The following is a 12,515-nucleotide window of genomic DNA, read 5'->3' as shown; positions in this document are numbered from 1 at the left end:
ATTTGGGCGCTCGCCAAATGCAGTGCACATACATTATGTTGACTCGACAGTGCACGGGAGATGCTTGTTTGCATTGCTCCCAACGATACGAGAACTGTTTCGTCATATGGATAATTTATCGAACATGTACGTCAACGTATTTTATTAAAGACATTTCTTTAATTAATTTCTTTTTGCCTTAAGATAGTAGAATTCAACATGTCTTGTCTTGAAGAGATATTCTGTAAGATCAAAATCGTGAAATGTCAGAAATTAACATCCGTCGTTGACTATAAATAGGGATATTACGAATAAAATATTTAAGGCACGCTTCAAAAACGCGTATTAAAAGTCGTTATTTAAGATTTTACTATTGCGAAGATACGTTATTTTTTTCATTATATTTTTGTATGAATTTAGATACATAACGTTTAAATAAAATCTGTTAAGAGTTTAAGATGATAAAAACTCAAGGCTATTACCACAGAGTAAATTAAATAGAAATCTTAAATAGAGCTATAATGAAATATTAACCTGAAGTAATGGATTCGCACACTTTATATACAGAGTAAATACAGTTCTCTGGAGTGTACTCTGTGATTGAAGCATGTTACATGTCCGGTACGGGTCCATTTCCCCAAAATGCATGGATTTAGGTTACGTATGCTCGATGCAAGGCTTTGTGCGTTTTGTCACAGAGTAAATAATTCAGTAGGATATATATATATAATACAAATTAAGCAACTTAAGTATCTATGATTTTATATAAAAAAAATATTTGACTTCAATTGATTCAATTTTAGATATATGTGTAGTTTTGTATCCTATACACAAAAAAAATCCTTTGAAACACTTTAATTATATTTAAATACTATTACATCTTGTTGACTTGAACTGTTAATAACATTATCTATGTGAGTTGTATTATAATCACGCCTATATTTATATTCTGTGGCACTACAAGAACAGGAATTGAAGACCAGAGGGAATTTTGAACGCTAATATGTATCAAGTATGTGTGCACATTAAATCACTTAGTCTTTTGTTTAACTCATACTTATGTAGATCCTAAAAATATAGTAATTATGCATTACGTGATGATTTAATATCATAGACTCGATGCTATTTTGTAAGCATGTCTGGGTACCATCCACTTATCATATATTCTACCGCCAAACAACAATACCAACTACCGTTGTGTTTCGGTTGGAAGGGTGAATGAGCCAATATAACTACAGGGACCAGGAGCATAACATCTCAGTGCCCAAGGTTGGTCGCGTATTGGCGCATGCGAATGGCTTTTTTTATATATGATACTTGGCAAACGAGCAGGAGACTCACCTGATGGAAAGTGTCTACCACCACCCATGGACATCTGCAACACCGGGGGGCTTGCAGATGCGTTGCCGGCTTTTAAGGAAGGAATACGCTCTTTTCTTGAAGGTTCCCAAGTCGTATCGGTTCGGAAAAACAGAAAATGTCTTAAAAATCGCGCTGTTGTGGATTATGGTTAATTTTATTTCTCGGCGCCAATTTCAATGAGCAGTGGTGACCACTTACTATCATGTGATCTATTTGTCCGTTCGTGTACCTATGTCATAAAAAATAGAATGATGAATGAATATTTACAGTTGTAACCAGGCACTTTACCTTGAAAGGTTTTAAACGCTCATTATCCCAATACGGATAAAGGCGAGCGAGTCAATGTCATAATCTTTACATATTTAATATAGAAGCATTATAATCTATTAAATTTATCTCCAAACATTCTTGTTAAAAGGAGATGAGGCCTTTTCCCAGCAGTATATAACACTCCATCTTAAAATATTGTCAAAGGGTGTCAATGTTGGTTCATTTTCGCCTTTACTTTTTTACATTTTATTATTTATTGTCGAAAATATTCCATCGTTTTTGAGCTGAGAGGGTTTTATTCAACAATTATTGTTTGATTACTTCCGATAAATAAAATATATATAATATTTTAAGCTTAAAAAATATAAACAAAATAAAATACGGTTGCCTTCTCGTTTTGTCAATGGAATTAATAAATTTAATTAAAATAAACGAATGCTCTTCACTAAAGACGCTATTTAATATCAAATAGAAAAAAAACACACGCTCTCCGCACATTGCGACAAATACACAAGGATTTTATTTCATAATATTTTTCTTTCCATGCCTCTCTTTTACGCGATTTTAAAGCATTTATACAAACACTCCCTGCAGTACTAACATTGGAAACTAGGACACGCTTCCCATATGACATGTTTGCTTTCGAGAGCAAATAGTGCTGATAGCATCAATAATAATCTTTAGTTTTAGTTTTGTTTCATGACAGTGCGGAATTAACTTCGAAATGAAATCATAATGTAATATTGAGGAGTCGTTTCTAAGTGTAGCGTTAAGTATTGTATCGAGTATTTAATCGAGTTCCAGTTCAACTTCAGTAGATTTTGAGTTCATGTTTAAAAAATCATAACAATAAATAACGCTCCATACATATTTATTTTTTTATGGAGCAAGTGTCCTGACTATACAATTTTTTACAATCTATTAAAATTAATTATGATTCACTATTTTTTTAAATAAAACGAAGGTACTTCAGTACTTGATGGTAGGGTTTTATGCAAGCCCGACTGGGTAGGTACCACTAATTCATTATATATTTCAGCGTCAAGCAGAAATATTTTAGTATTGTTGTGTTTCGGCTTGAAGGGTGAATGAGCAAATATAACTAAAGGGACGAGGAGCATAACTTCTCAGTGCCCAAGGTTGGTGGCTATGTAACGAATGGTTAATATATCTCATAGCTCCTGTGTCTATGGGCGGGGTGACCACTTACCATCAGATAGGCTATTGCCCAGTTTCTACCGATATCATAAAAAAAAAACTATACAAATATTTCCATATTTGGGTAAAATTTTTGATCAACTTCACATCTTTGACTTCATAGACATATAAATTAGAATCAGTAGACTTCTGCAAAGTCGTATGCAATCCTATTTTTAACCTATGAGGTATAAAAATTCGCAAGGCAATATAACCGTACCGTAAAATATGCAGTGCGTATTTTTCCAAGCGTTTATTTATATATCGTAATATTTCTAAAACTGTTAAGCGTTATACATTTGGTTCAACATAAAACGTTTAAAATTAATATGTTATTTGTTATTTAAGAATTAATACGTTTTTGTGTAATGGAGTCAATTAAAGAGAACAAAATTGGATACGATTTGAACTAATAAGATTACTTGCTGACCTTTAGAGATCTACAAATAACTCAATAATTTTTTTGTGATTATGAGTTTGGTTTCGAAGAGCTAAATTCCAATAACTTTTAAAATATGTAATATATCATCTCTCATCTCTCAGCCGAAGGACGTACACTGCTGGACATAGGCCTCCCCCAAAGATCTATTTAGGTATAGTGTTTAAAAATAAATTTAATTACTATCAATAATACAAAATATAACTTATAGCAATAATTTATTTTCAAATGTCACTAATTCACTCCAAAAATCATCAAAATGTCAAAATATTTTTTCTTATCACCAAATGTGTTCAAACTTGGCTCCTAGACCAACATCAGGTTTTCCGTGACCCAGGGTTTGGGAGACGATTCCTCCTGCTGATAGGTGAGTATTTTTGTCGAAATTCCAGACTTTAGAAGCAGCAGCTGCGGCCTGAAAAATAATGTAAGTAAATAATTTAAAATTGAAAATATTTTCCAAAATGACCCAGAATTAAAAGAGGATATTTTGATTGGCGTAAAACGCTAGATAAACTAACAGCTAAATTGAAACTATATAGAATAGCCCAAACTACACAACACTGAAGATATTACAGTAATAAATTTTAGTTTTTTTTATTCCGTTTAGTAAGTGTACCTGAATTCATTATTAAAACTTCGGAATTCGGAAAATGACGTTCATTAACGGCTCCAAACTTGTGATGTCGAAGCCAGTAGTACTTACAGTACTACAGTTATTATATTTCCATTAAAACTTACGTTCGTTCGGCCACCAATCTGTTTCGTCAGTTCCAAAGTAGCCTCAGCATTTTTGTTAGCGTTTGCCCAATCCAATTTTCCGCCGAAATAGCTGCTGTCGCCATTTGCACCCAGAACTCGTGAACCATACGCTTCACCTTTCAGAATACCCCTATCGTCATTGAATATATCTTTCTTGTATCCAGCTTTGCCCTGAAAATATAGTGACAAGAACTTGATAAGTGGAAATAACCAAACACTACTTAATATGTTAGAAATTAAACTCAAACAGACGCGTTTTCGTTACGTTAAACTAGTCGTATTCATAGATTAGATAAATATTCATAAATTATTTAGAATTATGTATTTTATTGACATACCTTAAATTTCAAAAATAACAATATATATTTTCAGATCCGAAATGATTTTTGACCCTTTTATATTAATTATTAAGAATATCGACTTTAAATTTATACTAATCAAAGAATTTGACAATTCGAATGATATAAATGTACTTACGAAAAGGCTATCGTCCGTGTTACCGAGGGTACCAAATATTTTACCGTCACCGACTTTCTTGTCCCAAGTGACATCGCGTGGGTGGCGAGCTGGCCTGTAATGATCAGTATTTCTGGAGATAATTTATACATAAAAGAGTTTGTTATTATACTATTCATAAAATTATAAACTATGGAATCCTAGTACATAGATGAAGTGTGTCTTAAGCACTGACCGTGGGATCAAATTTAATTATTAATTATATTGTTTTAATTATAATAAAATACTGCAAAATGCCACAGAACACTGCCAAATACGGGCCAGTTTATTTTGCTACTTAAAAAATCCTCCAATAGAAACTATTGATCAACAGATAATATTATTATATAATTGTTAAAATTTTAATTCATTACCTTTCTTCATAAGTTTGAGGTACTTGTGCGCAAACGCATGCCAGTAACGCGAATCCAATAATGATTTGTACTTGCATTTTGATGCGAAACTAAAAAAAAAAACAATATTTCAAATCACTCAATTATTAATGTACAATTATTTTGAGTTTATATTTTATTCAAGATTTATTAATTTTATTTTTTATATTGAGGAAATATTTATGATATATATAATTCAAACAAAAATATATTACCTTAAATGTGATACGCAGCTGAGCTCAAGACTGTATTGTGAGTCGTAAAATCATTCTCCATATATTTATATGAAAGCTCTTACGGAGATTAAGTCCCTATGAACAGGAAAAGCAGTAGTAATGTCTGGCCCACGCCTTATACAAGACGAAAACAAAATTTAGATATAGAACGTTGGATAATGTTAGCTATAAAGCGATTAATGACTTTTTTCTCTTCACCAGAAATGTTGTTTTAATACTACTAAAAAACTACAAATGTTATAAATTTGCATAAAAATCAACCACAGATTTATTCATGAAATTTAAAAATATGTTAACAATAACATGATCAATAACCCGATACAAGAATAATAAAAAAAAAAAAGATGATGAAAAGGCGTGGATACATTATTCGTCTATGTACATACATACAAGAACATGATGAGGATGGGGAGCTCCCATTATAGTTTCTGACCCAGAATTGAGACTCAAATTCAAATCTTTATAAAAACCTTTACAATAAAGCATTTTATAATCGTCAATATTTCAACTCTAGCAAACTTTGGAAAGTAGTTAGAAAGAAGAAACGGCAATAAACTCGCATCACTGCTCTTTTAAAACAAATCAGATTTGAAACGAGGTGAATACGTATCCATTACTAATCTTCCGATACTTGTATTAATAAATCAGATTAACAAAAAATCATCATAGTATTTCATTTGAAAAAAGGCGTTTTTAAAGATAAACTTGCCAGTTTTTCTATGTAGCATCTAAATTTACATCGTGATAGGATTTTTCAAGCCCTGGGTACCTGGTAACCCAACCTTGCATGATATTATACTCAATCACCAAACGGAAATGTATACGCTTTTACAAAAGGATCCCAAAAAAGAAAAGTTAAAAACTTAATGGTTGAAAAATATCGACCTAAAGATTATTATAACATTAACTATCTGATAGATGATAGCACATCTTGGGAATGAAACGCTACATAAAAAAATTAACCCGCTGAATTTCCTTCGCTGATTTTTCTCAGGACTGTCCGTGTTTCTTTCCTAACCGGTGGCAGTATTGTGAAAATCAGTAAGAAAGTGTAATCAATAAGATCTATGATGAACAAGAATATTTGAATTTAAAATATTAAGTATAATTGAATTTGAAATAATTGATGTTGTAGTGTTTCAGGTTTATGTGCCAGTAACTACAGGCACGGGGGGCATAACACTTAATTACCAAGGATGATGGCTCATTCTTACATCACTTGAGAAATAATGGATGTCATTGGTGATGTAACGAATGGTGAATATTTTTCGTAATAGGCGGTAATCGTATTAGGTAGCATATGTGTCCGTTGGCATACCTATTTCATAAAAAAGGAGAAAAAAATTAGTACCGGCTGTATCATTTAATTTACATGTAATAAGGATTTAAAAGTGCTTATAAGAACCTACTTGAATAGAGATTTTGTTTTTTTGCCTTAAGAAAAAATGAGAAGTCATATTATGTAAAACTGTGAATTTCAAGGTTACATTTTTAAATAGAAATTGTCAATATAATTTCGAAGCTTTTAAATCCGAACCTTGAAATAAATTAATATTAATTTAGTTTTTAAAGAAATGTGAATGAATATTTATGTCAGAATTGTTGATCGGTATGCCCTCTTTTCAGTAGGTAACTATATGTATTTGTTATAAATGTTTAAAACTGATTTAAAACAGATTTTTATTCAAAACCATAATAATATAACTTTATGACATCACGTTCGAACTGTTCAATATGTGAAACTATGGATAATATTGGGACTGTCATCATCTCAAAGCGATCTCATTCGATCTTCAAATCCACAACAGACCAAACAATTTTCTTTTCTCCCTTGTATGTACGAGGCACATCATAGTGTAATTCGTTGCTTCGTTATTATAAAAATAATATAACATTTATTAATGAACGTGTTAACGAACTCTTACATTGTTTCTATAACCATCAATTCCGATGTTTCATTTAACTGAATTCAAACCGTTTCAATATATGTAGCGTTAACTCGAAGTAAATTGCGAAATACCATACGAATACATCTCTACATGGTACAAAACAAAGTCGCTTCTCGAATTGCTTGGAATATCTAAGCGTACAGACGGAGCTTAATGGATTTTAATGCAGTTTTCATCAATAAATACAGTGATTTAAGATGAAATATTAAGTTATATATAATACATGCATATCCTAGTGGACTAGAGTCGAAATGCCGAGAATTTCAACTTTCCTACCCGAAAAAACTCTTTCAATCTAGAAATTATATTTAGACCACTATTGTACCCTAATAAAGCCGGGACGAGTAGTTATACTATAAAATAAACAAGCTATCTAATTAATTGTAAACAATTAGTATAAGTACGAGTTCTTATCAGCTATATCAATAATTTTGACTTTTTGTATATTTAAATCGATAAATTATCAGCTGCTGCCCTTAACTGTGACATTAATTCCATCGCGATAAAAATCAAATTCTCTACCAGCAAACGTGTGCCCCTTGTATTATATCCTGGGTTCGAACGTGGCGTGAAGAGGCATCGTGTGGGCCGGATGGCAAGGGCGACGTGCAGTTCAGTCTCTCTGACTGTACTGGCCGTCTTCGCGTTTAAACTCCACTACAACTTACTATCAGGTGGAGTGGAGTCGTATGCCTAGATTTTTTATAAAAAAGAAAAAAGTCTAGAAGTTGACAGTACTTATTCCCTCGTGTATTAGAAAACATGTAAAACAGTTAATTCTGCAACTGAACGTTCTCCGGTCGCATGAGTTTTGCTGTCCCATCAGATACCCCTCAAACATCCCATCAGATCACTCTCAGTATCATAAGAGAGCGTCCTGCATAGTCAGCTACTTCGAGTTCTGAGAGTAGAGAGAGAAAATGAATGGGGGAATATCATCATCACCAATATATTCATCACCTTTAAAATATGATTAAAATTATAATATTTACTAGAGATTTCGAGCGCCTGTTTTGAAGAATATATGTTTGTATATATACGTGTATCTGTTTATAGATGCATGTACGTACGATGTTGTTGAACTAATTTATAATTATGTTATTGTAATTTAAATGATAACATTTTAAATGAAAACATAATTACTTGTGATAATGCTTTGACGTTGTGATGGGTCACAAAAACTCCCCCGACGACGACACGTCTGGCTTGAACCCGACAACGATTACGAAGATAGAATTCTGTTTATGTGAAACACTTATTAAGCCTATAAATGACTTGATAGATCTCATCAAATGGCGTGTCGTTGGATTTATAGCAGCATCAACTATGAGATAAGACAACAAAATCGATCGCTCTTGGAACCGAATGAAAAGGGGAAAGGGGAAATCGCTAAGCCCGTATCACAGAACAATTCCCTTTTTCAATTTGATAAATATTTCCCGTTGTACAGATAACTAGTTGTGGCTCTCGGCTTCATTCGAGTTTAAGGTTGGTCGTCATTTCTTCTATGTATTTTATTGGAGTTCAAGATTGCTTTATACGAAATTTCATCTTTGGTTTAGAAGTTTGGCCGTGAAAGAGCAACAGACAGAAAGATAGAGCTATTTATATATTTATAATATTAGTATTGATTAACAAAACTAAATGTGTTTAAATAAATTACAATTAAGTAGCTTCAAACTGGTTTTTGAAGTTTCGAAAATTCAATAAAAACTAATTCTAATATAAACCCGAACCTCATAATGGAATATCTTTATTAATTATTTTGTAATGAATTACGTTTTTTATTAAAAAAAAAATTCTATGCACAAAATATGAACCATTATTAAGACTCCCATCACAGTCAATGCCAAGCATCAAAGAATGTATCCCTGATGCATGTAAGCAATCAGAACCTAAATATCCATCCTTTTTCAACTTAACGACAAATTCCATAAGTCAGACAAAGACAAAATTGTAATGCACACGGACGTCAATAATTTGAATGTGTGCTGTGTGTATAAACACTCGTCATCTTGTCGGGAAACAATTTTGTACCTCACCGTTGAAGCCGTCACTAATCGTTTTAAAGCTGAAATTCCCCCAACGTTATATATCTTGTTTATGTTTTTATCTCGCATAAAGCGTGAGTCAGACATGATGGACTACTTCTTCCTGTGCACAGGGACTTAACCTCGATACAAACGTTCGAATAAATATACCGAGTATAATTTTATTATTCACAATTAGTAAGAGCTTGAGAAGTTCAGCTGTTTACCAAATATAATCTATACTAATATTATATAAAGGTAAAATTTGTTTGTTTGTATGCAATATATTTATGTACTAATGCTACTCAATATTGTCAGTAGTATGAATTATATTTATGTTACATAATTTTCTCTATTAATAAATTTCTCCCGTGCGAAGTCTGGGTGGGTGATTAGTGTAATATATTTGTGTATTAAGTCTACATATATTGAATAATTGGAAACATATATTATTTAACTTACATAATTATACTTTGCGAAGAGATATGGCCTAGTTGATACCGCTCAGAACTCGATTGAAGGTCGCGGGTTCAATGCGCTGCGTATCGAAACCGTTATTATTATTTTTTATTTTTGTGTTTATCTAAAGAAACCGTGAGGAAACCTACATGAGTCGGAATAAATATTATATTTATAAATCTTCTAATTCCTTTTCTTTAAAAAAAGGCAATTGATTTGCCTCCTTATATTAAAAGTACTTACAGAAATGGTGACTTATGACTTGATTTATTCTAAATTCTAATAATAATTGTTTGATATTGGTTTTCAGATCAACATGCAGGTACAAATCATTGTTGGATTCGTGTTGCTGGCGTGCGCTTGCGCACAAGTGTCTCAACCACCTTCATATAAAGAACGGTAAATAATTCAAGTATAATAATCTTTATCGATCGATCGGTCGAAATTCCACGAACCATCATTTCTTAAGGATTGAATGATTTGAATTGAATGAAACAAAAATTGTCTTTGTGTTGTCATCCACCTGACCTCCGCTGAAAGAATGTTATTTTCAATTCACTTTAATGCAGTATTATATTATAAAAACTGAGATTCGTTCGCTAGTACTAGATTACGAAAAAAAAACGTAAATATTAATCACATTATCTTAGTAATGTTATTTACTAACATCGGGTAATATTTTGAAAAGTAAAAAGTAATTGACCCCCATTTTTTTACTATCAATTCTCTGGTCGCTAGAGAAACAACGCAAACTCAAAAGCCCAACGATGTTTGCCTTGATTTAATTCACGTGTTCCGTAGACTGAGTTATCTCGATATAAAATTTTAATGTGTCAATTTAATTACTCGCATTTAAAGTTAATTTCCCACTAGATACCCTGATCATTACATGTTCGCGAAGTCAGCTCGTCATCCACGCGATGTTACTTGGATCAAGAGGACCGGTGATGGAAGAATATTCGGTACCCTCAGTGCCTTGGAAGAAATGCTTATTGTAAATATACTCTCTTTAGTGTCTATGTCCAATATTGGCATTGATGTTGTAGTAACTTGGGGGTTTTTTGTGGCTGGGGAGGTCACTCCAATCATCAGATATTCTACCGCCAAACAGCAATACCTAGTATTATTGTGTTCAAGTTTGAAGGGTGAGTAAGTAGGTGTAACTACAGGTACAAGGGACATAATATCTTAGCTCCCAAGGTTGGTGGCGAATTGGCGATTTAAGGAATTGGCCGAGGGCTATGGGCAGTGGTGATCACTGAGTACCATTGCTCACCCGCTTACCAATCCTACAAAATAAAATAATAACAGAAACAGACACAATTAGGAAATATTATTTAAGTTTCTTGCTGGTTTGTTTTGTATTCTATATTCCAAGCCTGTATTTACATAAATTTATATTAATATTAAAATCCTGTACATTTTCTGGCAATGGCTGTATAGAGAAATATTTTATTGAAATTTTATACATGCCATTATTTCTCTTTAGAAAAAACTCCACACTTGAGTAACTCACCTCATTTTCAGGGTAAGGCTGGTTACAGGCAAGACATATTCAATGACGGTAGGGGTGTTCTAACTGGTGAAGCGTATGGTTCACGTGTTCTGAGTCCATATGGCGACAATAGTTACGTCGGGGGGAAATTGGATTGGACTAACGCTAACAAAAATGCGGACGCGACTTTTGCACTCACGAAAGAGATCGGTGGCAGCACGAACGTAAGTATTATTTAGTGATCAGAAGAATATTTTGTAAATTTGCTACTTGCTTGCAAAAGTTATTGCAATTTTAATCTTCATAGTACACATAAAGACATATAACAAGTCATTTTTTTTAAAATTTGGAACTTCTTGTATGGCATTGCAAACTTAATGTATTCCAACTTAAGTATCCGTGAATATAAACTGATTTTAAACATCCTTATTCTTAAAGACAAATATGAATTCGGATATCTTTCGCAACATAAAATAATCTACTAACATTATAACTTTATAGGCCGCAGCTACTGCTTCTAAAGTCTGGAATCTAGACAAAAATACTCACGTGTCAGCTGGAGGAACCGTCTCCCAAGACCTGGGTCATGGGAAACCTGATGTTGGTGTAGCAGCCAAGTTTGAACACGTTTGGTGATGGGAAATACTTTGTATTGTTTTAATGTACTAGTCATTGTTGTATTTAAAAAATAAATCATTATTTATGTTATATTTTGTATTATTAATATAATTTAAATGTATGTATAAAACGTTATTCTTTTTTGTATTTTTTTTAATCGTTTTTGAGTATTTACTAAAAACACGAGGCATTACTCTTCGAAATTGTTAATAATTTCATAAAAAAAAATTGACCTAAACAAACTAATTTAAATGCATTTTATTTCATTTTACTGATTTTTTTCTTAAACTTGCCGTGTTATTGTTTATTTGATTTTTTAACTATTATAATTATATTTTCACTATTTTAAATTGGTTTTGGTCGATTTTTGGCCAGTGTTTAGGAAGAGACAACTTATGTCACAATTTATTCCGATAAATCTAAAACTTTTTGAAAAATAACAATAAATACATTGCATATAAGTACGTCTTCATTAAATAATTTATACAATATATTTCGACACTATCACCTGGACCATATGACAAAGCAGATCTTTGAGACAACTAGAGAAGGAATCATTGTTGCGAGTTTTATCATTTTACATTTATTATAAATATAAATCATGCGATATAAATACTTTAAAGTGACTTTAAATGAACAAAATGGCGATAAGCGCTTCGAAATAAAATTTCATTTTCCATTAGCCCATAACTTTGACAATAACGCTTTACAAACTCCAATGGACGATAGGTTAAAACTTCTACAATTACTCCAGTAGTCTCTGCTTCCAAAGCCAATTTCGTTAGATCATAAATCGAGATCCGACATCATTCAACAATCAACTCTATCGCAT

The 12,515-nt window shown here is 32.3% G+C and overlaps 2 protein-coding genes across 2 annotated transcripts; one reads left to right on the top strand and one right to left on the bottom strand.

The window, feature by feature from the left end:
* Nucleotides 1-3,461: 3,461 nt before the first annotated feature.
* LOC113401864 (gloverin-like) lies at nt 3,462-5,156 on the bottom strand. The gene is made up of 5 exons (XM_026641935.2): nt 5,112-5,156; nt 4,879-4,967; nt 4,487-4,598; nt 3,989-4,180; nt 3,462-3,662 (listed from the first exon to the last, which is right to left on the bottom strand). Exons 2-5 carry the CDS (start codon nt 4,953-4,955, stop codon nt 3,528-3,530), a joined length of 516 nt encoding a protein of 171 aa, XP_026497720.2. The 5' UTR covers nt 4,956-4,967; nt 5,112-5,156; the 3' UTR covers nt 3,462-3,527.
* Nucleotides 5,157-9,312: 4,156 nt separating this feature from the next.
* Nucleotides 9,313-11,773, top strand: LOC113401869 (gloverin-like). The gene is made up of 5 exons (XM_026641945.2): nt 9,313-9,369; nt 9,881-9,969; nt 10,444-10,564; nt 11,098-11,289; nt 11,567-11,773. The coding sequence occupies exons 2-5, from the start codon at nt 9,887-9,889 to the stop codon at nt 11,699-11,701; spliced, it is 531 nt and encodes a 176-aa protein (XP_026497730.1). The 5' UTR covers nt 9,313-9,369; nt 9,881-9,886; the 3' UTR covers nt 11,702-11,773.
* The last annotated feature ends 742 nt before the right edge of the window (nt 11,774-12,515 follow it).

Source organism: Vanessa tameamea, chromosome 23 (genome assembly GCF_037043105.1).
Source record: "Vanessa tameamea isolate UH-Manoa-2023 chromosome 23, ilVanTame1 primary haplotype, whole genome shotgun sequence".
In the NCBI taxonomy this organism is placed as follows: Eukaryota; Metazoa; Arthropoda; class Insecta; order Lepidoptera; family Nymphalidae; genus Vanessa; species Vanessa tameamea.
This window is presented reverse-complemented; position numbering and strand designations above follow the sequence as displayed.

Excerpts from the sequence above, each read along its gene's own strand:
- LOC113401864 (XM_026641935.2), bottom strand. The coding sequence starts at position 4,955 with ATGCAAGTACAAATCATTATTGGATTCGCGTTACTGGCATGCGTTTGC. Across the intron at positions 4,181-4,486 it reads ACACGGACGATAGCCTTTTC|GGCAAAGCTGGATACAAGAA; the intron begins GTAAGTACATTT and ends CTATATTTTCAG. Across the intron at positions 3,663-3,988 it reads AGATTGGTGGCCGAACGAAC|GCCGCAGCTGCTGCTTCTAA; the intron begins GTAAGTTTTAAT and ends ATTATTTTTCAG.
- LOC113401869 (XM_026641945.2), top strand. The coding sequence starts at position 9,887 with ATGCAGGTACAAATCATTGTTGGATTCGTGTTGCTGGCGTGCGCTTGC. Across the intron at positions 10,565-11,097 it reads CCTTGGAAGAAATGCTTATT|GGTAAGGCTGGTTACAGGCA; the intron begins GTAAATATACTC and ends CCTCATTTTCAG. Across the intron at positions 11,290-11,566 it reads AGATCGGTGGCAGCACGAAC|GCCGCAGCTACTGCTTCTAA; the intron begins GTAAGTATTATT and ends ATAACTTTATAG.